Source organism: Scomber japonicus, chromosome 22 (genome assembly GCF_027409825.1).
Source record: "Scomber japonicus isolate fScoJap1 chromosome 22, fScoJap1.pri, whole genome shotgun sequence".
Lineage (NCBI taxonomy): Eukaryota > Metazoa > Chordata > Actinopteri > Scombriformes > Scombridae > Scomber > Scomber japonicus.
The window spans coordinates 6,199,295-6,222,620 of NC_070599.1; the positions used below are offsets into that span (position 1 = coordinate 6,199,295).

The window sequence follows — 23,326 nt, forward strand, 5'->3', positions numbered from 1 at the left end:
ACACTCATGCATTAAGAAATGGTTTGCAGCAAGCTAAATATGGTACGATGAGCCACAAACACACATATAAGGCACATGCTTTTTGTTTTTAACCATATTTCACACATCATGTAAATACAGTGTCAGAAATAGAAATATGTGAACTCAGGTCATGTTGCAGTGTTTTTTTTTGTTTGTTACATCAGGATTCTGTTGTGTCACTTTATACCATACGTCAACATTAAGAAACCAATAGAAAGAATGAAAACTGTGATTAGACTTTCCTCTTTTCTTTCTTGTTCTGAATATCTTGTCAAAGAATGTAGACTCATTTAAAATGATTAGCTATGGTTCAGTTCTGTCATAATCAGCCTTAATCATAATCCAACCCAGTTTCACAGGTTTGTGTTGTGTTTACATCCTCATCATATTGGACTGACTATCACAGCAGCATTAATACTTCATGTAGACTGTTATGTGCTCCATTTAAAAACCAGACACACACACAGAGGACAGTGATTGTGCTACTGGACCATGTCTCATGAGTTATAGTAAAGGGAATTGATACTTCTGCATGTTCATAATGTATATGTGTAGACTTCACTGTAAATAAATGGATTGTTTCAGACAGCTGTGTGTGTGTGTGTGTTTGTTGCCGATGGAGAATTTAATTTGCATGGAAACAAATGTCCTCACTCAGAAACCTGGAATTTATTTTTCTTCTTAAATGATCTTTTGTCTGAGCAACAAACAGGAAATAGACTTATTCTCAGTGTAGCTTGACTTTTTTGTTTGTTGATGTCCTTACAATCATAATTACCATATGTATTATGGGATAGTATGAGCAAAAGGATATTAACTCAAGTAACTTCTGTCTAAAGACCAAAACATGGTACAGCACCGTACGTGGTAAAAGTTAGGATGATTTCCAGTGCCCTAAAAAACATATTAGAACATAAGTTGTTTTTTTATTAATTATCATCATTCATCATTAATAGATACTAAATCAAATTGTACCTACATTGTACTCAAACACGGTTTATGTTTCTTGTTTTTGGCAGGAAACTAACCATATAAAGCCTCTGTAGTCACTAACCAGTGGTAGTATACTTATGTTTCTTACAGATGATACTGTTCATTTATTTTAAGAACTTATATTTATTATATTTTATATTCATTGTATGTCATCATGAATAACTGAATTTTCCAGTTAAGAATTTTACCATAAAGAATACATTTAGACTGTAAAACACAGTAAAGCACATCACTTCTAGAGGGTATCAGTCTTGTATCAAATAGTGAATTCCACTGTATGCAGAATGCTGCATGTGTCTGCAGTGTTATATTTCCACAGCTCAATGTCAGTGTATAATGAACAGTTAGTATTGGACTACAGGCCTGCACACAGGTAGAGTATGAGTAGAGTACAGCTGTGAATGGGTCAGTTGGGTTCTGGAGGTGGTGGTTGCAGCAGTTACACAGGGTTGGTGTGGCCTGTGTGAGGTGGTGGGGTCCAATATGAAAGTTTAACATGGGACCTAAAATCCCTGGTGACACCCTTGGCTGGTTTATAGTATCTTATAGTATCTGAGTTTGTTAAAACCAAACCTGCAAAAAAATGCTGTTTATTCAGTTATCTGGATAATGATCAGGAGCCTTTAAACCTAAACCACATACATGACGTCACATCCAAATGACTCATTTTTAAAAGGAAGCATCAACAGAAATGTGTAGATAAAGTTATCATTTTAACTGAGAAAATGTGACCTCAGTATGGTCAGATATAAGCAGTTCCACCGATTTTTATATCATAATACTCAAAAATCCAATCCAAATTTAGTCTGTTCTTTTCATAGATCATAAGTGTACTGGGTCTTTAATGATCTGGCTGAAAGAAACACACAACAGGTGGATTTCTTCCCTGTATTATTTATTGAAAACCCAGCAGCCGTCATTAATACCTGTTGTGTGTGTACAGGCAGGGGAGTCAAGAGATGTGATGAACTAAACTAGTTGTCATTCTGTTGTAAAGAAAACAAAAAGGCAAAAAGGACAAAAGACAAAAAGAAACACTCTGATATGCTACAGAATGACATCCTTGTACTGTTTTCTCATTTTTCTTTCAACACTTGTTTTTTTAAAAACATTTCAAGGTTACACAGATGCAGAGAAAAAAAGCATTGAGGAAGAAGAGGAGAGTGACAGCAGTTCAGAGGGAGATAAGAAAAAAAAAAAGAGTAAATGAAAGACTGGTTTGGTGTGTGTCTTTTTTTTAAAATAGTCGTGTTCGTCTGTTTCCTCCTCTGCCGAGTGTTGCTCTGACTTCTTTCGTGTTGTGAAAAGCCAACAGGAGACAATCTCTGACAATCATCTCTCTCGCTCTGCGTCTCTTCCTCCCTTCGTCCTTCTTCATCGTTTCTTTGGGGGTTGGGCTGTGCGAGGAGGGGTGACGGGCCGACCCGAGTTCATCCCTCCGTACTGGTACTTGGCTTTCTTCTCAGATGGCTTCAGGATCTACACACACACACACACACACACACACACACAACACAATTAGCTTTTAAATTCAAGAATGGAAATGCTTTCTGTCTTGTGATTGGTTCCTCTAAATTCAGTGGTATGCAGTCAGGTGAGACAGAGTAGGCAATGCCTCACCTAGGCTAATGAGAAAAAAGAAAAAGAAAGAAAAATTATATCATTTAAAAAAATATATATTAATTTTTTTTGTTGATTTATTGTTGTAAAAATTAAAAAAGTAAAACGTGAAATTTGTTGTTTTAACGATATAAGGAATGTCACTACTGAGGAGAGTAGTGGCAACCCAAGGTCTCACAATGCTCTCGTCACCGCTGTGTAATGAGTCCGGCTAGCGAAGATGGATATTTCTCATCTGAAAAGATTTTCAACCTTGACTTTTGAGGGGGGAAAAACATAACATTAACTGGGAACCCCTCCCCTGAACTAAAGGATGTAATCTAAAAGGAAGGGACAAAAAATTGTGAGGACTTTCCAAACGGAGAAAAAAGAAAGACTGGTTGTGTGGATGGAGTCAGGCTGCTTTCCATGTCTACTTTTTTTGGCGGGGAGTGACAACGTATGGGTCAAAGAGGGATATTATATTATGACCGCTGAAGCATTAAAAATCCACAAATCTACAAATAAAGTAAGTGTCCCCCCTACTTGCTTGCTAATGTGTTGTATGGTACGCCGACACCAAAACTTTTGTTTCCTCTCTCCTTCTTTTTCAATACTGCAGACAGCGCAGTTGTCCCTCTCTCTCTCTCTCTCTCTCCCTGGTTGTGAAGTCTTCCTATGTTGTGCCCTTATGTGAGTGATGTCATAAAATAGCTATTTTAGGCCAGAGAGAGGTTTAATGGTATGTGTTAAAGAGTTTTTTTGAGAGTAGAAGTTTATGATGGACCATTGAAAGTAGCAGGTCCACTTACTACTATTTATTTTATAGTAGTATTAACCCTTCTTTCCAGAGCTTTCAACTATATTTCCTATGGAAACGTTCACTGTGACCAACGTTCCACACTCCAGCTCACATGTTGACAACTGATCTGAACTACATATTGTGAGATGTGGTGGAAAACCCCAGAAGGGAAAAAAAAAAAAAAAGTTAGTGAACCTTTGACTCCCTCACTTTGGGTTTCGGAGTATACATTTGACAAAACAAGCAAGTGGAAGATTTATAAAAGACTTTTTTAAATGATTGTTATTGTCTAACGATAAAACAAGTTGAAAATATCAATTAAGTTGCGATCTAATCTGAAATTGTTTGAACGGAAAGCTCTGTGAGAAAGGAAATGATTGAATATACCGTCAGAATGTGGTTCAATGAAATGAGGAAGTTAACACAAGATAAGATATTCATAGTTTGTGTTTGTGCTACAAATGCAAAATCTATGTGGTAATGTCTCTACACTGCAGGAACACTGACACCATTCTGGGTCAAAGTATGATCACTAGTAACCAACGGTGCAGTCAAGTGCTGCGTGGTGACCTCTCACCTGGAAGGAGCACATCAGGGTTTCATCCACGCTCATCATGCCGCCGGCGTTGTCGAACTCTCCGCAGTAGTTGGGAGCTGAGAACAGAGTCACCAGCTGTCGCTTGGCAAAGAACTCATAACCGTCTTCTACCACCTGGGGGCGTCAGACACAAGCATTGACTCAGTATGGAGTAAGAACTTTACATGAGGCTCTGTGTTACATGGAAGTTCAGTCCTGCTTGAATGGTTAAATAATGAGTGAGTGTGTGGGGGAGTGTGTGGGGGAGTGGGGGTGGAGGGGTGGAGGGGTGTACCTGGTGGGCTCTGCAGATCAGGTCCAGGTCGTGACGGTTGAGGAACTTGCTGACCACATCAGCTCCAAAAGTAAAGGAGACACCGCGGTCGTTCTCTCCCCAGCCCTGGACGTCCTTGTCTGGGTCTGACCACAGCAGATCACACAGCAGGCCTGGAGGGGGGGGGGGGGCAAATTAAAAATAACGCAAAACATAAAAACACAACTACATTTCTACTTTTTGGATCAGATGAGACCTGCGATAAAACACTCAAATCTGGCTCACAGAACAAACCGTCACATTTCAGGCATTTCATTGGGCATTCAAACTTTAAGGCTGCCCTATGTATATAAACACACATACATTGTTAACATCCAGACACAGAGAGTCTCCCTCAAAGACCATAAGAGGATCTAAGAGGACCATAAGAGGATCTGAGAGACAGGAGCTGCCAAAGTCTGAACACTGCCAGCCTTATAAGGACAAGAAGGACCAGGTTTGATGAAGACGGGCACTAGGACTGAGAGGGGCTCAACTTCAACAAGTTTCCTTCAACTTCCAAACTGCTACACTAGACTTAGGAAGCAAAAGAAAATCAAAGTTACATCAAACTTTTTTGTGCCCTTATAAAAAGGAAGCACGTTATGTTTTTTTCTCATTTTCAATCATATGTTACAATGTTGGATGTTAATGTTAAAAGTGGCCAGCGTGTCAAAAAATGGAGGTAAATGTATCTAGAGGTAATCCATGTGAGGAAAAAACAGCAGCTTCACACTGCTCTGAACGCTCTGTTTCCAGCTGTTTTTTCTACTTTTAAGACGAGGTGATGTCAACTGGTGACAGATGTCTTTATATGGTCATCTGTTCCACGCAGAGCTCACCGGTTGATTCTCCGCTCTGCTAACATCATGGTGTTCTTTCACTATTTTGGGGGGGGTGGTCACACTGAGCCATGACCGTTGAGCTGGCATGTTGTGAGTGTTTTTCCTTTCCACAGCAGTGCTAAGTAAAATAAGTGTTCTACCTGTTATTGGAAGTGTGCAGCTCTTCATCAAACATCATCATCATCACTGTGTCTATTTCTGCTTCTACTATTCCTATTTTAGTATTTTAACTGATCTGCTGCACAAAGAGCTCCAGATGTCTTTATATGTTCATGTGTCCACTAGTTTTTAGCACCACTAACAAAACTGCTAATTTAGTGAGGAACACATTCATTTCCTGTATATTCTTCATAATAAAAGTCTACTATTCAGCAGGAAATGTTTGCATCAGCGGTAACTTAACCTGACACTGATACGGCTGCCACTCTGCAGGCTTCTGAATAGCTGGCGAATCAGAACAGAGTGGGTTCATTGGGAGGGGGGCCTTAAAGAGACAGGGGCTGCATTAATGGCTGCCAGTATAAGATAAATTAAGACTTTTTTTCAAACTGTGAATCATGCAAAGCAACTTTAGTAGAGTTCCAGAATAAAAATGTAGAGCTGGGAATGAACATAATAGGTTCCCTTTAAACAATCTGATACCCTCTGATGCAGTTAATAATGCATTATGTGTGACAGCTGAACAGTTTGCTAAATGACTTCCTATAGTAATGTGTATAAATGCCCTTTTTTAACCCACAGCAGCTCTGCTAACTAGTCTAACATGCTCTGTCACGTAGCACAGCATCACTGAGCCAAGCTGCTGGCTGCTGTTTGTTTATTCTGCCTGCTCGTGTTATCACTATCACTTTCACACAGTGTGATAGGACGTTTTTGGCAGCGGGTCTAACCAAAGCAAAGCAGCAAGATCGGAAGTGGATCAGGCTTTAAATAGCCAATAAATAATCCATTGTTTAAAAAAAAAACAAAAAAACGCCTGGATCAATCCTGATACCCATCCTGTGACAATCCTTATTTACAAGCTCTAAATGAACTAAAACTCCAATGCAGAAAAGAAAATACTTTTACTTTAGTAAAAATAGGAAAGGAAATATAAACATCCTTTACTTTAGTAGCTATGAAGTTGTGATACAGCATGTAAAAATACTCCATTACAAGGTGTAGTAGCTGTGATGAAAACTCTAAAACAACAAGAACTCTTTTTCTCCTCTGGAATTGATGACATAAAACATCTGGCCAGCTGTGTGTTTGTTTGTGTTTGTGTGTGTGTGTGTTGACCTACCTGTGTCAGGAACGTCTGTGGGTCTCATGATGCGTCTGATCTGTTCCATGGACTGCAGGTCAGGAGAGAGTCCTGTGGGGACAGCATGACGACACAAAACAATCAGTGTTTTAAATCTCTTTATCAGTCCGTACAGGTATTAACTGCAGCTTATATCTGTGAAGCAACAAACTTGTCCTGACCCATTTCCTTCACGGCAGATTAGTAAACTCCAAAAATATGCTGTGAATTTATAGTTTAGCAGTCAGTAACATGCAGCATGATCAGCAGTGTGTTCACCTCCGTGGCAGCAGAAGATCTTCTCGTCCACTATGGCAGCGATGGGAAGGCAGTTGAAGCAGTCGGTGAAAGTCTTCCACAGCTTGATGTTGAATCTGCGTTTACCTGCACAATGAATAAGACAGAGCTGATCAGTCTACACACACTGGGATTTATAATGCATCTGGATTCAAGTCTGCTGTCCTCTTTCAATTATATCCACAGTGTTTGCTGAAGAGCTTGAAGATGGAAAATGATGCTTGGCATGTGTGTAATACTTGTCATTACACATCTCGCTAGTTTACACTGTTTTACAAGACATGAGGAAGTTTTAAACATTTTTCAATAAGAGCTGCAATGAGAAGTAGACTAATCGATAAATACATTGACAGAAAAATAAAAAGGTTTAACAGTGACTTTATGAGGGACATCACTTTTGGTTTGGAGAACTCAGCATTTACTCTGAGTGCAATTAAATCATAACCAATAGAATGAAGACTGAGATACAAAATACAAGTCAAGTTGCTCCTCTAGTTTTACTTTAATGTATATTCACTGTTTGATTTAAAAAGAATGTCTTTGAAAAGGACCTGTTGTTGTGTGCCATTTTAACCATTAGAAGGTCAAAACTGATGAGTCACGCAAAAAGTGAGCTGGAGCCGCTCTGCTGAGACAGACTGCTGTATTTTGACTGCAAGGCTTAACTTTGACAAAATCTTGACATTTGTTGTCATCACAGTATTTCTGAGTGACGATTATCCACATTTACATAATAAAAATGGGATCGTCCTCTGCAGCAGGTTGAACTCCATACTAAACAGGGTTTATTTAAAGGTTTTTTTTTGGCCCACTTCTCTATAGAAACTTGTGCTTAGGTCACATGTTTGTGTGCTGTGCTATACATTATGTAACTGGATCCCCACAAAACGGACTGGATGGGGAACTGAAACCAGTCTGAGACAATAACGCTCACACTCATCATAGAAGCCGTAGATGCGGTTGATTGAGGCACACTCATGGTTGCCCCTGAGCAGGAAGAAGTTCTCTGGGTATTTGATCTTATACGCCAGCAGCAGGCAGATGGTCTCCAGCGACTGCTTCCCTCTGTCCACGTAGTCGCCAAGGAACAGGTAGTTGGCCTCTGGAGGGAAGCCGCCATACTCAAAGAGCCTCAGCAGGTCTGTGTACTGTCCGTGGATATCACCTGGGATGGAGGATGGAGAGGAAGTAGGGATGAATGGAGAAAAGAGGTAGATATGCTACAGTTTAGGAGAAGGAAAGGGAAACAGGAGGTTCTGGAAGGATGAAAGTACTGACCACAGATTTTGAGCGGAGCCTCCAACTCCAGAAGGATGGGCTGACTGAGGAAGATCTCCCGGGACTTGATGCAGAGGCCGCGCACCTCAGCCTCCGTCATCTGGACGATCTTCCCTGGACGACATCCTCGCACTAGAGAGGGGAGAGGAAGAGTGAAATAAGAGCATCATTAGTAAACTCATCCCGCTTTTCAGGCATACGGCAAAGCAATCGTAGAGTTCTCAGAATCCCCACGCTCGATTTCTCTTCTCAGGGATGAGTCTGACACATCACCTCCTTCAGGGTGAGCTTTTAAAAATGCTTCAAACTAAATATGGGAGGCAGGGTTGAGCCAACGGACGGGATGGAAATAGCCTGCATGTGGGTGTTGTTGATGTTGTCGGGAGTGTTTTTGGAAGCGTTTCCTGTTGTGTAACTCAGAGGAAAAGAGAAGGGTTGGAATCACTGTGGTCATGTGACAATGAGCGCCAAGACTCCAGGCTCTAAAGAGCGGTAATAAAAGTCTGCAGTGCAATTACAGATGTTGCTGAAAACTTTCACTTGTTTCCTGTTCCAACTTCCATCTTGAGTAAAAAATAAATAAATTCAATGGTGAGAGATTTTAAAAGCCTAAACTTACTTCTTATACTGTTTAGATGTATTATATGGTTATATTCTAGTATGTACACATACAAAACATGCAGATGTGTGAGCTTCAACAACACAAGTCTTCTCTAAACATTTCCTGCTTCTGTGTAGAATATTCAAATATTCCCTGGTTTAGTCCAACAATCTGCTATATGATGGAAACTAATTACAATATATACAAAACACACAACACAACAAGCATGTTTTAAAAAAAGAGAATTAAAGGAAAAAACTATAACTGGTTGATTAATTGATTAGTCAATTAGACTTTTGGTTTGAGTTGTTTTCTGTCATACATCATAGTAAACTGAATATTGGATTTTATATGGTTGATATGATAAAAACAAGATTTTGAAGATGTCTTGAAAACAATCATAAGTCACTACTCTATATGATTTTCTAAAAATATATAATATTAATACTAAGCAGTTCATGAGTTTTGTGACACCAGTTCCAATACAATAAGCCAGTCTCTGTACCAATACCAACATTATATTTTCAATAGCTTATTTGAAAGAAAACACCATAGTTAAGTTTAATGTTTAATCCCCATACAGATACAATGAGCATCTGTACAAGGACTCTCATTGGGTAGTTTTGCTCATTTTAGATGCTATTTTCCAGGCAAAGAACATTCAATGCCAACTCTCTGCAATAATGAACTGTGTAACTGTTGCTTCTCATTGCTCCTTATTTATATTTCATAGTATTCAACACATTTTTTAAAGTTCATATGGGTATGGGAATGAATGCGTACGTGTTATGAGTGAGATGTATTTGGCCTTGTGTGTGCACTAGTGTTATGTGTATGTGTATGTGTGTGTGTATATGTATGTATGTATGTATGTATGTATGTATGTATGTATGTATGTATGTATATATATATATATATATATATATATATTATATTTCTATGCATAAATTGGACTGCTCAAATAGAGTTTCATTGCATATACTTGCAAGGACAATAAAGATCTATCTATCTAACTTTAAATACTTTAGACACATTTCAGTGAGAAGTCCTGAAGGTGAACTATAATGATCTAACTTTATACACCACTCTGCTGAACGGCTGTTGGCTGAAAGTGTTTGGGGAATAAAGAGTGATACAGAACAGCTGTGCTACTTCATCATCTTGATAGACAAATTATGTAAAATAGTTTTCACCAAGCTCAGTATGTTCAGACACATACTGCACAGTCAGCACTGTAATAGAACAGTAAGTGAAAGCCAGGACAGTAAATATTTTATCAATATATAATGTGTATAATATAATGCATAAAAGTGGCCCGCTGAGTAAAAATGTTTTCCTGCTGAATAAAAAGTGTTGCACTATTCATGAACAAAGCTCCTGCAAGTCAGCTACTAAAAACTGGGAAAAAACTGTCGACTGTGTACAAGTACGGCTACTGTCCGCTGACGACACCGCTGCCTTTGCAATTAGAGATTTTTAACTTTCCCTGCAGTGTCTCCTGTGTGTTTTGTGACTGGCCCACGTATCTCCCCCGCTGTGCTCAACGTGAGCAGCAGGATCGCAGACTGCTTCTGTAAACCACCGCAGAAGTGGGCCAAAGCTGACTGAGACTGCTGCTGTCAGATGACACCTCGGGAACATGATGGAAATCCCAGCAGGCGTCACTTAATAAGTAAATCAAACAGACACGGGCGGAGGAATCCTGCAGCTCTGTGCAGTTGGAGGAGTTTGTTTTTGTAAAGAGGAGAGAGAGCGAGAGAAAAGATAAAAAGAAGTCTCCCTGTGAAAGTGTAGCACACTCCTGCAGGTGACTCCCTTGAAGCACTGAAGGCATTTTACATCCACTTTTAAAAGGACGACTGTGCGTGTGTGTGTGTGTGTGTGTGTGTGTGCGCGCACATGTGCAACGTGACCCTGCTATTTCTGCCTTAAGCGAGAACCATAAACACTCACTGCTCTGTCTCTGATCGCCTGGGACCAAACACAACCTGCTATCACACACACACACCCACCTGGAGGGTGAGACCCAGGCTGTATTTAGACTGTCTGAAGGAGGGATTTCACAGGTAAACACACACACATGAATAAATCATGTGTGGCATTAATGCTGCAAAAAAAGTCAGGGTCAGCATGCCCTTAAAAACTTCCTGTGGTTTCAAAATATACTCCTATGCAAAAACTTACCCTTCACTGAGCACAATATACAAGCAACGAGAGAGTGTGTGTGTTTCCTCCTAAATGTGTGTGTCGACTGTCAAGAGAGTGGATTTCACACCCCTCCCTTTCAGCTCTGCAATCTGTGCTGGCTCAGCTGACAGAGAGAAAGAGAGAGAGAGAGGCCTGATATAGGACACACACACACACACATACACACACACACACACCAGAACCAGCACCACTGACCTCACTTGCCTAGGAGGATACACTTTCATCATAGGGTTAAGTTCAGGCCTAGCCGGTAACACACACACAGACACACACAGTGATCCAGTGACCTTGACTTCAGATTGTACCGCCATGGGATTCTGGGGCGGTATCCCAGCATCCTTTACTCTACTGCCACTGCACTGCAGCTTCCCCAAGTGAAGAGGAAGAGAGGGAGCGGGAGATACCGAGGAAAGGGAGATACCGAGGAAAGGGAGATACCGAGGAAAGGGAGATAACGGGGAGGTGGTGATACCCCCCCCCCCCCCCCCCACACACGAACACCACTACCACCTCATCTGATCACCATGGCAACCCAGCAAGACCAATTTCCAGCCTGCAAGGTGTTGGTGAGCGGAGCTGCTGCTGAGAGAGAGAGAGAAATAGAGGGAGAGGAGCTGATTTGCAGATAAAGTGGCATCTCGGCCAAACCCACGCCCTGCATACCAACATGTAGCACATCTGACAGCAGTGATGGAAACAATCCAGTTTTCATGTGAACACTGCTGGTTCATGTCTGACCCATACAGAATTACACATTACTATTAAGAACTTCTAGCACAGTTCAAATAGTGCAGCGGTAATGATGAACACTGATATCCATCCAACACACATTAATCACTCAGCAGCAGAAACATTCTGTCCAGGCTGCTCGACACACACACACACGATCTCACGCACGTGTAGCAGGAGTGACAGCAACAGGTAGCAACTTGCTGACCAGCTAAGTGTTTTGGATAGATATTAATTATCTGGTTGGTGAAGAGTGTTTGTGAAGTTTGTGGGTGTGTTTGTCTCACAGGAAGGCAAAGTGATGCATCGTGAGGGTTTTCTGTGTCATAGAGCTCCACTGTTATCCGGAAGCTATTAAAAAAACACAATGAGCTGTTTTTAAAGAGAGGCCGGCCTCATTTAAATGAATGGCAGGGCCGTGTCCCGTCTTGTACGATCTGAACGCAGCCTCCTCCATTGATATGTGGTTTATTCTCCAATTACTTCATCGTGACAGATAGGCAGATAACTTGTAGAAACTAGACTGAATAGCGTAGCAGCATTGATGTGCAGCTGTGTGTTTTGATAGCTGCTAAATTTCAGGCTGGTGCTAGTTTGATTTTTTGATGAGGAGCAGTTTTTGCATTATATTATGAATGGATGCAAAGAGAAAATGACTTTAAAACACAGAGTATAATAACCTGTGTAACTATGATTCAGATGTATTTGTAAATAGAGCACATGAAGGCAAACTAACAGTCAAATCCATGTAAATAAAAGTTTAAAGCATATGCTGTGACAGTGACAGACAGAGCTAACAGATGCACAGTGTTTATCAGCCAGCGTCACTGCGGTCTCAGAGGCAGCAGTGGAAATGAAGCAGGTCTCTCTGGTTAAAAACAGCTGCCGGGCTTCATCTCATGAAGGCGGCCTCATCTCAAAGCCGACTGGGGGGACGGGAGGGGTGGACCGGTGTTCTCATCGACTGGCGCTTCCCAGCTGCTTCTTTATGTACGATTAGTTCAAATCTACCCCAGAGCCCATCGCAGTGAAACCTCTCCAATGTTTGTGAGTCATCTCTCCTAATTTGGTCAGGTGCAAGAGATGTTTTCTTAAGCTTAGGAGTTTGGGTTTGGTCACATGCGCACACACACACACACACACACACACACACACACACACACACACACACACACACACACACACACGGGAGGCTTGAAACTCAACGCTGTGCCCTTTCTGAAGCAGATCACTTTACTACACAGTCTACTGCTTTATCTCTTTTTCTCTCTCTTTCTTGCCTCTTCACCCCTTTCCCCCCCTTCATCTATTTATCTTTAGGCTGCATTCTTGGCTGTGCCTGAATTCCTGGGTCCTCCTCCTCCTCCTCGTCGTCAGTGAACCGCGCTGACGTCAGAGCCCCTGTCCTCTGCCTCACACTGCTCCCAGAGTAAGTCTTTGCATTCCAGGCAGCTCGGAGGCCGTTCAGACCTGGTCAGCTTGGGCTGCCTGACGCTACAGTCCACACAGGTCAGAGCATCTGCAACTACCGTCAAAACCCTTAAGCTGAGATGGAGCTGAAATGAAATCTACAAGTTTTCAATAATGGGTTCTTTGTAGTGTCAGGACTGGAAATGAGTGGAGCGCAACATTTTAAACAGAGCTACAGCTGATCCCTACACAAGAGCAGTTTTGAGGCATTGAATTTTAACTATTGCTATTCATACTCAACAACCAAAAAAAACTAATCATACTAAAAATGTATTATTTATCAAGCAAAAATACCCCAGAATTGGAGGATTTGCTGTTCTGTAACCCACATCTCAGGATCTTGTCTGTATTTAGACTAATTAATTGATGTTATTTTTTCCATAACAGCTATAAATTGTCGTTTCCAACTTGCATCCTTTCCTATAATCAATTGAATGAATCCTTATATGGTTATTAATTGGAATACTTTCTCCACTGTGAGAAGGAGGAAGTCAGTAATTACTTTAGAGCACTGCTCATTAACGTTTTGTTACAGTGGACGACCTTTCTCAGCTACAAATGAGCCAATGTTCCCGATTTACAGTCCAGCTGTCTGATAGTCACCAAGTCAACTCACTAAATATTTGGGGAGGATCTCGAGTGCTGCCCAACCCGTCATTGTGCTGTACGCGTTGAACCACAAACACCACATTATAGCTGTGCAACCTGACAGACTGAACACTCAAATGACGCTATGACAGATTTAAAGTTCTCTGGAAAACAACAAAAAACCCAGATGGAAAACAGTTGAGAACGAGCCTGCTTGTGTGCAGTGTAGGAAACACAGCTAAAAGTATTGGAGTGAGTCACTGAGGTTCACAAGTTTACTTTCCTTTGTCTTTACAGTTACCAATTCAAAAAACCCTACAGAAGCTAAGGATATACACAAATATACAGCTTGTAAACATAAATGACAAATCTAAATGACACTAGAGTGTAGTTCTCTAAAGGGAGGTTTGGTTTTCACTCATTTCTTCTGCTTCATTGGCTGCAAACTACTTACTAAAAGGGTCAAGGAGGTCAACTATTTTTCCATTCACTTAAAAAAAAAGAGCAGAGTTCACTTGAGAGAGAGTGAATTACAGACAGGATTGCTTCTTCGGGGCTTTACCATATATGGGCGTTACTGTATGGAGGGAGGAGGGAGGAAGTAGGCTGTCAGGACAAAGAGGGAGCGCTTGAAGGCTCTGCTGTATCTGATGGGAAAGAAAGGAAAAAAAAAGAAAAGAGAGAGAGAGAACAAGACCAGCCAGGCACGGGCCCAGAGCTCCATCACTGAGAGAGAAGGTCCACAACAATGTACCGGCTGTCAGCTGCAAAGAGCTGCGTAAGCCTGTTCACATCAACAGGAAAACACACAAACACACACACGCACACACACACACACACACACACACACACACTGAGGTCAGCGCAATATCAGCAGCATAAAAACAAGGCTGACCCGTATAAGTCAATTATTCAACTGGTGTGTTCTGGCTTGGTTTGCACTCTGTTCTTTGCTTTAGTTGCAATAAAAAGCGCTCCACAATGAAAACTGCATGACGATACAAAGTCTGTTGAGACTGTGTCCACTTCAGTGTGCTGCTGGGATGTTTGGTTTTTACTCTGCCCTACGACTTGTTTCATCTTGTCTTCATCTTCCTAAGTTTTGGATCAGAAAGCTGCAACATCTCTGCAGTGTAGTTATAAAGTTCTTCCAAACCTTTAGACTTTAGTATTACTATCAATATACTTTGACATTAACACTATTTATTGATGCTTTACTTTAGGAAATGTTACAGAGATACATGATGTCTTTTACAAGAGAGACCTGACCAAAATACACTATATCAATGATTATTGTAACTTCACAATAACTTACCAGCTAATAACTGCAGTAAATTCATAGTGGTATACTGTAAGTATCTTAAAATCATAGTTGTATTGTGTTGTGTTGCTATAGTAAACCCAACACCATACTACTGTGAAAATACATTTTAATGTAAAATTATAACGTACTGTAATTATTATCTGAAATTACTGAAAATTCTCAACAATTCATAGTAATAGTGTTTTCATGTTAACCACTACATGACTGTAAAACTACAGTATTTTATGGCTAAATGACTGTACAGTGCTGAACCCTAATCACAGTAATTACCCTTAAATTTGAATTCATGTAGCCTACTGTAACATTTGGAATAGTAGGTGTGATTACAGTAATTTATTATGAGAATTTAGTGTACTGTGAAAACCTGCTGATTGTTAACATGGCACAGTTACTTTAACAAGATAAGATAAGAAGTATATGAGAGATAAAAACTATTTAAAACAAGTGTATCATGTAAATGCAACATCTCTGGTTTGACTACAGCTTTTTTGTCCCAGTTATCTGTCAAATCTAAACAACTTTATTTAACAAAAGCTCTTGTAAAGACCTACAACAACTTTCCCTAAATGATAAAAGCCAGATTTCAATATTTTAAAGTGTGATCTGAACTACGAAGATATTTCTTTCAGCACCAAAAAAAAAAAAAGTGTAACATGAAGAGCATTCATTTGATGTTTCCAGTGTGTTTAACTGTGGTTTGATCCTCATCAACTACTCAGTAAAAAGTACCTGGTACTGGGCTGGAAGTGGAACTACTTTTTGTTCTGATTTGATGAGAGTAGGGAGACTGAAACAAAACAGTCCATTTGTGGGCACGTAAAACCAAAACAAAGCTGAGAGACGCTAAACCACAGATGAGAGCTGCACAGACTTGAAATGGAAAGTTCAGACAAAAAAAAAAAAAAAAACAGCATGATTTTTCATTTTTCTCCGAAATCGTCAAGCCAAGACATTCAGAGGAGCCACTAATGTGTCGAGCAGAGCCCTGAATTTAAAGCAGGTATGACTGTGCATGTTTTAGTCACTGCTTGTACCTCGCAGCACCGATAAAGATGCTCAGTCAGACCTTTTTTAGCTCTCCGTCTCCATTCTTTCCAACCCTGGGCACGAGTCCAAAACCTCTCTCCCTCCGCTCCCGCGTCTCACTCTCTCTCCCACACGGGGGCCGATGGAAAACAGTGACCCTTCAGTGAACGAGAAAACAAGAGAAACTCTGGCGAGGAGAGAGGGAGAGAGAGGGAATCTTGAGGCAGAAATCCCGACTGCGGTGGCATTTTCTGAGCGGCCTTTGCAATTTTCAGAGGACGTTTTGTTCGCCTTTAAGTGCCACGGGTGAATAGCTGTCTTTGTGGGGCTGAAGAAAGGATGAAATTGAGAGGGGGAAAGAGCGAGAGAGTGGGTGGGTGGGGTGGGATAAACAGGAGGCATTGGTATAGACACAGAAAGTGGGGAGAGATAGAGAGGAGGATGAGATGAGAGAAATGTTGCTTGAGAGAGAGAAAGTGAATAGAAGGAGAGAGGCGGAGGAGGGGGCGGGGGGTAGCTGAAAGGCCTGGGTGAGCTCTGTGCCACGTTCGGTGCCAGGGGGTGAACGCTCCCCCGCCGCACAGGCTCCACCATTGTTGTTTCCATAACAGAGTGCCACGCCAGCAGCCGGAGCACCACGTAACGCGGCGGTGGCCCTCCACGTCCGACCAAAACAAGCAGGGTGACACCAGTGTGGAACGAAGGGGAGAGAGAGAGTGAGAGTGAGAGTGAGAGAGAGAGAGAGAGAGAGAGAAGAAACTTATTCATATATTGCTATTTCACCTTTAAAGAGAAGAAGAAACTGTTCAGAAACTATGACAAACGTCTCATCTTTGTCCTCAACATTAATCCTCCAGTACAAGACCTTACACACAAACAGCTCTGGCAGTGAAACAGTTGTTGTCTGTTAGTGGTGTGGCTCCTGCTTGTATACCTCATAGAGCTGAGCAGACCTGACAGAGACAGTAATGTCATTAAGGGCTAATATTTAGTAGTTTCCCAGAAGTTACAGCGACAGAGGACAGACAGAGTGGATCAGAGTGGGCCTCGTTGGGTGACGTTATGTCTCTGGAAAACAGTATTAATTGAATATATTAATATCCAGGAAATCCACTGTCCTGTCTCACCTCCAAATGGATGCACCTCTAGGAGTACAGAAAGCTGAGCAGCTGTGTGAATTTAAGAAGATTCTAGGCTACTGCTTTGTTGGCTCTGATGGTTAGATTTTGACATTTTAGTTTTGGTTACTTGTTTTTCCTGTTTTCCACACGCACAAGTTTTCTGTCCAGAATTTTCACAATAAAATGCCAAAATTGTTGTCACACATTTAATTTGTTTCCTCTGCTGATGCCAAAACTGAGGTACAAACCAAACTGGGGTCCCCTCCATGCGCCATCACCACCTAATATACACAGCACCAGCCTCTATGTTTGGTCTTATTAAAAAGTCTTTATCAGGCACTGCTGGGGCTGCAGCGAGTGGAACGTGGACGCAGACTGTCCAAAAAGAAAAAAACTGCACAGATCAACAATAAAAGGACAAACTCCATTTCAGGAAATAAACACGAACCTGAGCAGCTCTTACACAGAGAAATCCTCTTAGGAGATTTTATGTACCCATACCGAGTTACAACTTGGCTCACGACTTAGCCTGTAAACCAAACCAAACCAAAAAATAAATAAAAGTATGGACCTGAATTGCTACTTTCCATCCAGCCCCCACCTCCCCTCTCCTCTGTGTTGCTGGTGGGTGTATGTGGCTGTTGTGTTGATTGTGCCACGGTGCTGGCGGGGTAAACAGAGGGCCTGTTGTGGCTAAAGCACGGGCCAACATGGGCTTAGCATGGGCATGTTGGGAGAGCTGGGGGCCCGTAATAGCCGGTGTGCTGGATGGATGGCAGCACATAGACAGAACACTAGTTTAAAAAAAAAAAAAAAAAAAAAAAAAACTAATGGAGGGAGGAAGAGGAGGGGGAGGAGTGTGGAAAACTCAAATAAACAGAAAAATATAAGGTTGGCCTCTCTCTGTAAACTGCACACAAACATGCAGTGAGTCCTTACAGAGGACTGACATCCAATGAGCAGAGCCAAGTGAAGGATTTCTGCAGATACTGTGAAAAACGTGACGGTGCTGCGACCGAGCGGAGATATTTCACTGTGAAACCTGAAACACGCGTACTGACAGTCATATTAAAAATGACAGATAACTGACTACAGTGTCATGCTATACAGTGTGAACCTGCTGGGAGCGGATTGATTACCTCTCAGCGGTGAGGAGGACAATCACTATAGTATTTAAACATCAATACACAGTGGATGAGATGAGATGAACATATATGGGTTGGGGTTACCTCTCATTTACAGTGTTGATATAAGTAATGCCAAGGGGACGATCTATGCTCTACTGACTCAAGACATCACCTGCAATCTGACTGCATGATACCAACATCCAGACTTATAGATATATAAATGTTAACTAGTCATTGTGAAAACACTCAGGCCACGTCGCTGATTGTAAACGGTGTTGTCAGTTGATCAGGTTTAGCCTGTCAACCAGTCAGACGACACCTGTCAACCTCTCCACCACACAAAGGACACGTGCGTAAAGAGATTCACATTTACAGTCATGTAGTCACACAATGAGCTCTGGTTTTGATTGGGCATTAGCAACACATAAATAGAAATACAGTCAGTTTACCACATGATATAAGGGTTCATTTGTGAACTAAGGTGTAGCCTGTGGAGTTGTTTTCGTGGTCGTACTGAAGGGTATGTGACAGGTATTTGTTTATTTGATAAAGGTCGTAGCGTCTTCATTGTAATCCTATCATCAGCGTAGTGAGACAATTAGAAAAGTTGAATACTAGAGATCTATAAACAACAACAACAACAACAACAACAACAACCACCACTGAGCTTGACGTCTACTGTATTAATGTATTGCCCTTTTTACACCCCCCCACCCCCGTGTTTGTGTGTCACCGAAAGGGTAGGTTAATTTCTACCAGGGACAGCTGTGCCTGTTGACATTTAATAAGACATCAGAGAGCTCCTGTATGTGCGTCTGTAGGTTCTCTACTGGCACCAGTGCACATGGAAAAAGTGACAGAAGCATCCCCTCTTGTTAACCCTTAAACAGGCCTTACTAGTTATGTCATTTGCACCTCAAGTAAGGAAGGAATGAAGGAAAGAAGGAAGGAAGGAAAGGACGGAAGAAGGAAGGAAAGGAAGGAAGGTAGGAAGGAAAGGAGGGAGGAAGGGAAGCAAGGGAGGAAGAAGGAAGGAAAGTAAGGAAGGAAGGAAGGAAGGTAGGAAGGAAAGGAGGGAAGAAGGAAGGAAAGGAGGGAGGAAGGGAGGAAGGACAGATGAAGGAAGGAAGAAAGGACAGAAGGGGGGAACATTTACCCTAACAGCTGAACTTAGATCTGAGGAAGGAAGGAAGGAAGGAAGGAAGGAAGGTAGGTAGGAAGGAAGGTAGGTAGGAAGGACAGAGGAAGGACCCGGGAGGACAACACAAAGGTTAAAGAGTCTGTATCTCCTGGTGCACGTTGTCTGTTTAAGGGTTAAGGAAATCCTTTCACACCTTTAAAGAAAAAGAAGTAAAAACATTAAAACTCTCCAGTGCGGCAAAGTGAAAAGATTTGGGAGCTTCTGCCAGGAGAAAGTCACTGCCAGGAGGTTTGGTAGATGTCTGCATGATAGCTGGCTTTAGATTTGTAATCTAGTGGAGTAAACTAAGATGAGGGATATCAAGATTGCACCAGTGAGGAAAAGCCTGCGAGAGGTCTTTGTATTGTTGAAAGGTCACGTCTTAAAATAAAATGCAGGCCTTACAGAGACAAGGGACACACCAGCCACAGTTAGTGAGAGTACATTTACGTTTCTGTGGCCCAAATCTGTCTGCTGCTGTTAGACTAACATGCTTCTGCCTTTTTTGTCCTTTTATTAAACTGAAATAATGTCCAATCAGGTCTGATCACCTAAGATGATGATTTATTTACAGAAGTGATTACACACCTGCCAGTAACGTCTCCGCTTCTAACGTCATTCATTTTTAACTTGACATAGCTGTGAAAGATATTGCAAAGTGTCATGTGGTCAAACATACAGTTACAAGCCAAGTAGGGCTGGCTGGCTTTCTAACCTCAATACATTTCTGGAGCCAAACTAAATATGGCGGTAACACTGAGTATAGAAAGTCAAGTACTAAAAGATGATAATGAATGTTTGATCAGATTCATAAGCAGAAACAGTCCATTAACTGATCTACTGCTTCTCTAATGGTAATATTTGCCTCCTCTGACTAGCTTTGGGTTTTGAACTGTTAGTCAGGACAAAACTAAGTAAATGAAAATGTCAGCTTTGGATTCATGAAGTCACGACAGGCGTTTATGTCTATTTTCTGACATTTTATAGACCAAACATGAGCATGATTGGTGACATTGCATCTAGTTTGGAGTTAATTGGGTCCAGTATGCAACTTACATAAGTGTGGTGTGGAAAGTTGAAGCTTCCAGCGCAAAAACACTGAGAACCAAACTTTTCAGTGAAGTAGTAGTTTTGGTTAAACTTCTGATATAAACAGTTTTTGCATATTCATCAATTGTGGATTTTTCCAATGAGGGAAAAGAAAGATGAGATTTGATGTTTTGTATAATATAACTGCAGTTTTGGGGGACAAATCATTACTCCAAGCTAGGGACGTTAGGTTAGTGTAGCTGTCAACTGGACTACTTCACGTGTCTCTCTTCTGCTAACAGTAAAACACAGCAGACACCATGTTTATCTTTAATTACCTCATTTATATGCACTCCTGTCACCTCAGTTAATGTGTGTTACTATGTTTTGCTGTCATTTATGGTCGCATTACTCTCGTCCACTATCTGTGGTCAACCACAAGCAGGGCTGAGTCCTTTGTGTGTGTGTGTGTGTGTGTGTGTGTGTGTGTGTGTGTGCGTGCTGCTCACACACAAAGCGCAGCAGAGGAGAGACAGACAGTAAACCAGGTTAAGTACTTGAGTTGATGACAACTACATTTGTTATGCTACTATAAGTGCAATAAAACTGTTGTGAGTAAAAAAACAAGAAGAGTAATTTAGTCTGTGCAAAAGGTGGACAAAGAAGTGTGTGTGTGTGGGGGGGGGGGGGGGGGGGGGGCTATTTATCAATTTGAATTCACAGAAAATGTGCTATATTTTGTACTGTTATCAGGATAAAAGGTGTTGGTCATATCACACCGTCCTCTTCCAAGCAGAGTATTTACAGCATGTCAGGAGGGAGCTGTGAAGAAATACATCATTGTTCAATTTCTTTAAGAGATTTTATTTGCACCAAATTTTGGTTTGGATCGGGAAGTATCAGCCTTCAGAAAACTATTAGTGTGAAGCCTGCCTCTCATAAGCCTGAGTCTGTATATTCCCACCAAAACTGAGCCAGTTGGATACACACTGGCTGGAGATGGAAAGAGAAAGTGGCTGAAGAGAGATGGATGGTTGGATATATTCACTGCTCACATCTGGAAGCTTTTAGGACCAGATCCCTCCAATTTCCTCCACTGAGGTTTCCTAGTCACCGCATTAAAAAGAAAAGCAACTAAGTATGTAGCCAGTTAACTAGCTGCAGTATAGTGTTACCCAGCTGACATACAGGGTCACGCTGCTTTGTTACTGTACATAAACACCAAGGGAATACAAGCTATGATGTAACCAGTCCCAATCAATCCAGATGATTAAGTTGTACTGACATGTTGATCTACACCGTGCTCATTCATTAGCATGCGCTGACAAACTGTGTACATTTCTGTGAGTATCTGATTTCCAGCACGTTGAATCTGTCTGTGAGACAATCCCTGCTCCATGTTTGTTCACCACTGCCTCAGCCCCCCGCATGTTTACTGAAGACACAGAGGGACACTGTCCATCTGTGTTCTCAAGAGAATGAAAGGCATGAGAAAGACAGGCGGATGCGCTCACCTATGTCAGGATCCCTTATTTAGCACTGCTAAGAGAGTCACCCACTGCTACCCAACACATAACAGCGATGTGGGAACAAAAACAATGTTTTCTTCGAAAGTAATGACCTTACTTTTTCTGCAGCATTTACACACTCATAAACTAAATGGTTGTTAAGTAGTGTCACTCTTCAGCTGAGAAGTGGACGCACTGTTCAGAACAGAAAAACAACAACTTTTAATACACTGAGTCTGGTTTGGCTGTGATATTAACTGTGCAGGGAATAAGGCGAATGAAAGTTACATAATATTGAAATGCTTACTGGGTACAAACTCTGCAGAGTTATTTATAGAGGAATAGCATCAAGGTCTGTGGTCTGTGTAAACATTACTATTCAGCAATGTTCACATATAAACACAATAACGCTGTGACTAGCCTTCTATCCACAACTTAAGACTCTTTATGCCAAATCCCATTTAAAAACTCCAACTTTTTTCTTATCAAGGGGGCAAAAGATACATATCCATACTAGAATCATAACTTTAGATCTCTTTTGATACAAGGCAACTGTGTTCAAATGTTCAGCATACTTACTTTAAGCCAAGCTTTGCTGTGGCTTAAAAGCAATGTAGAACTTTTAGGAGTGATGTGCACCAGAAGCTGCCGCCCACCGAGGTGTGTTTAGTTGTAGACAGCAGCACAGTTTTAAACAGTGAGACTTGTGTGTTATAAAAGCTTATTAGCTAGTGTCTGCATACCAAAGTGATGACACTAATATGATGTCATAAGGATACTGCAACATGAATCAAAGCAACAATTGATGATTGTGGTTTTAAAAGGTTACTAGAGGTAGTCTCGGTACATATAACAAACACTCTTTTCCAGCTAGCTAACGTCCAACTTTGTTACCACTTAACCGTCGTACCACTCTGCTAACACACTTAAATATCACTGTATGAAAGCATAAAGTGTCAACAGATGTAAAATAATGCTAACTTTGTGTTAATAATGTGATAAGTAAGAGAGGAGGAGGAGGCTAACTAAAGGTGTGCCTGTGATTCCTATTATACCAACAGACGGGACGAGTCACTCCAACACCGGGCTACGCTAGCGAGTCAAGCGGGCCTATTTTCCTGCCAACCGGCGTCAAAAGCACCGCAAATAACCACGGAGGAGTAATACCGCGAATATCAAGATTATATGTACAGAATATGGTTGCGGACTCACCCTCTAAAAGCCTGGAAATCAGCGAGTCCACGTCCAACTCCCCCTCCGCCATTTCTGTAACGAACAGCTCTGCCCGCCCGCCGCAGTCTGGAGCAGAGCAGGCGAGACAAGGCACCGCCTCACCGCAGCACCAAGCACCGAGAAACAACCTCCTCCCATTTAAGGCTATTATGACGCCTTTAGGTGCCCCTCGGAT

General features: G+C 41.5%; 1 protein-coding gene across 1 annotated transcript; it reads right to left on the reverse strand.

Moving 5' to 3' along the window:
- Positions 1-1,888: 1,888 nt before the first annotated feature.
- Positions 1,889-23,248, reverse strand: LOC128384002 (serine/threonine-protein phosphatase PP1-beta catalytic subunit). Its single transcript, XM_053343584.1, has 8 exons — positions 23,131-23,248; positions 8,008-8,139; positions 7,664-7,894; positions 6,712-6,816; positions 6,433-6,504; positions 4,288-4,439; positions 3,993-4,127; positions 1,889-2,493 (listed from the first exon to the last, which is right to left on the reverse strand). The coding sequence occupies exons 1-8, from the start codon at positions 23,180-23,182 to the stop codon at positions 2,389-2,391; spliced, it is 984 nt and encodes a 327-aa protein (XP_053199559.1). The 5' UTR covers positions 23,183-23,248; the 3' UTR covers positions 1,889-2,388.
- Between the last annotated feature and the right edge of the window lie 78 nt (positions 23,249-23,326).

Bases quoted from the DNA above. Each gene is read 5' to 3' on its own strand.
- LOC128384002 (XM_053343584.1), bottom strand. From the start codon at position 23,182: ATGGCGGAGGGGGAGTTGGACGTGGACTCGCTGATTTCCAGGCTTTTA. The intron at 6,505-6,711 runs GTGAACACACTG...CTGTCCCCACAG, and splicing joins GATCTTCTGCTGCCACGGAG to GACTCTCTCCTGACCTGCAG. The intron at 4,128-4,287 runs GTACACCCCTCC...TGACGCCCCCAG, and splicing joins TGATCTGCAGAGCCCACCAG to GTGGTAGAAGACGGTTATGA.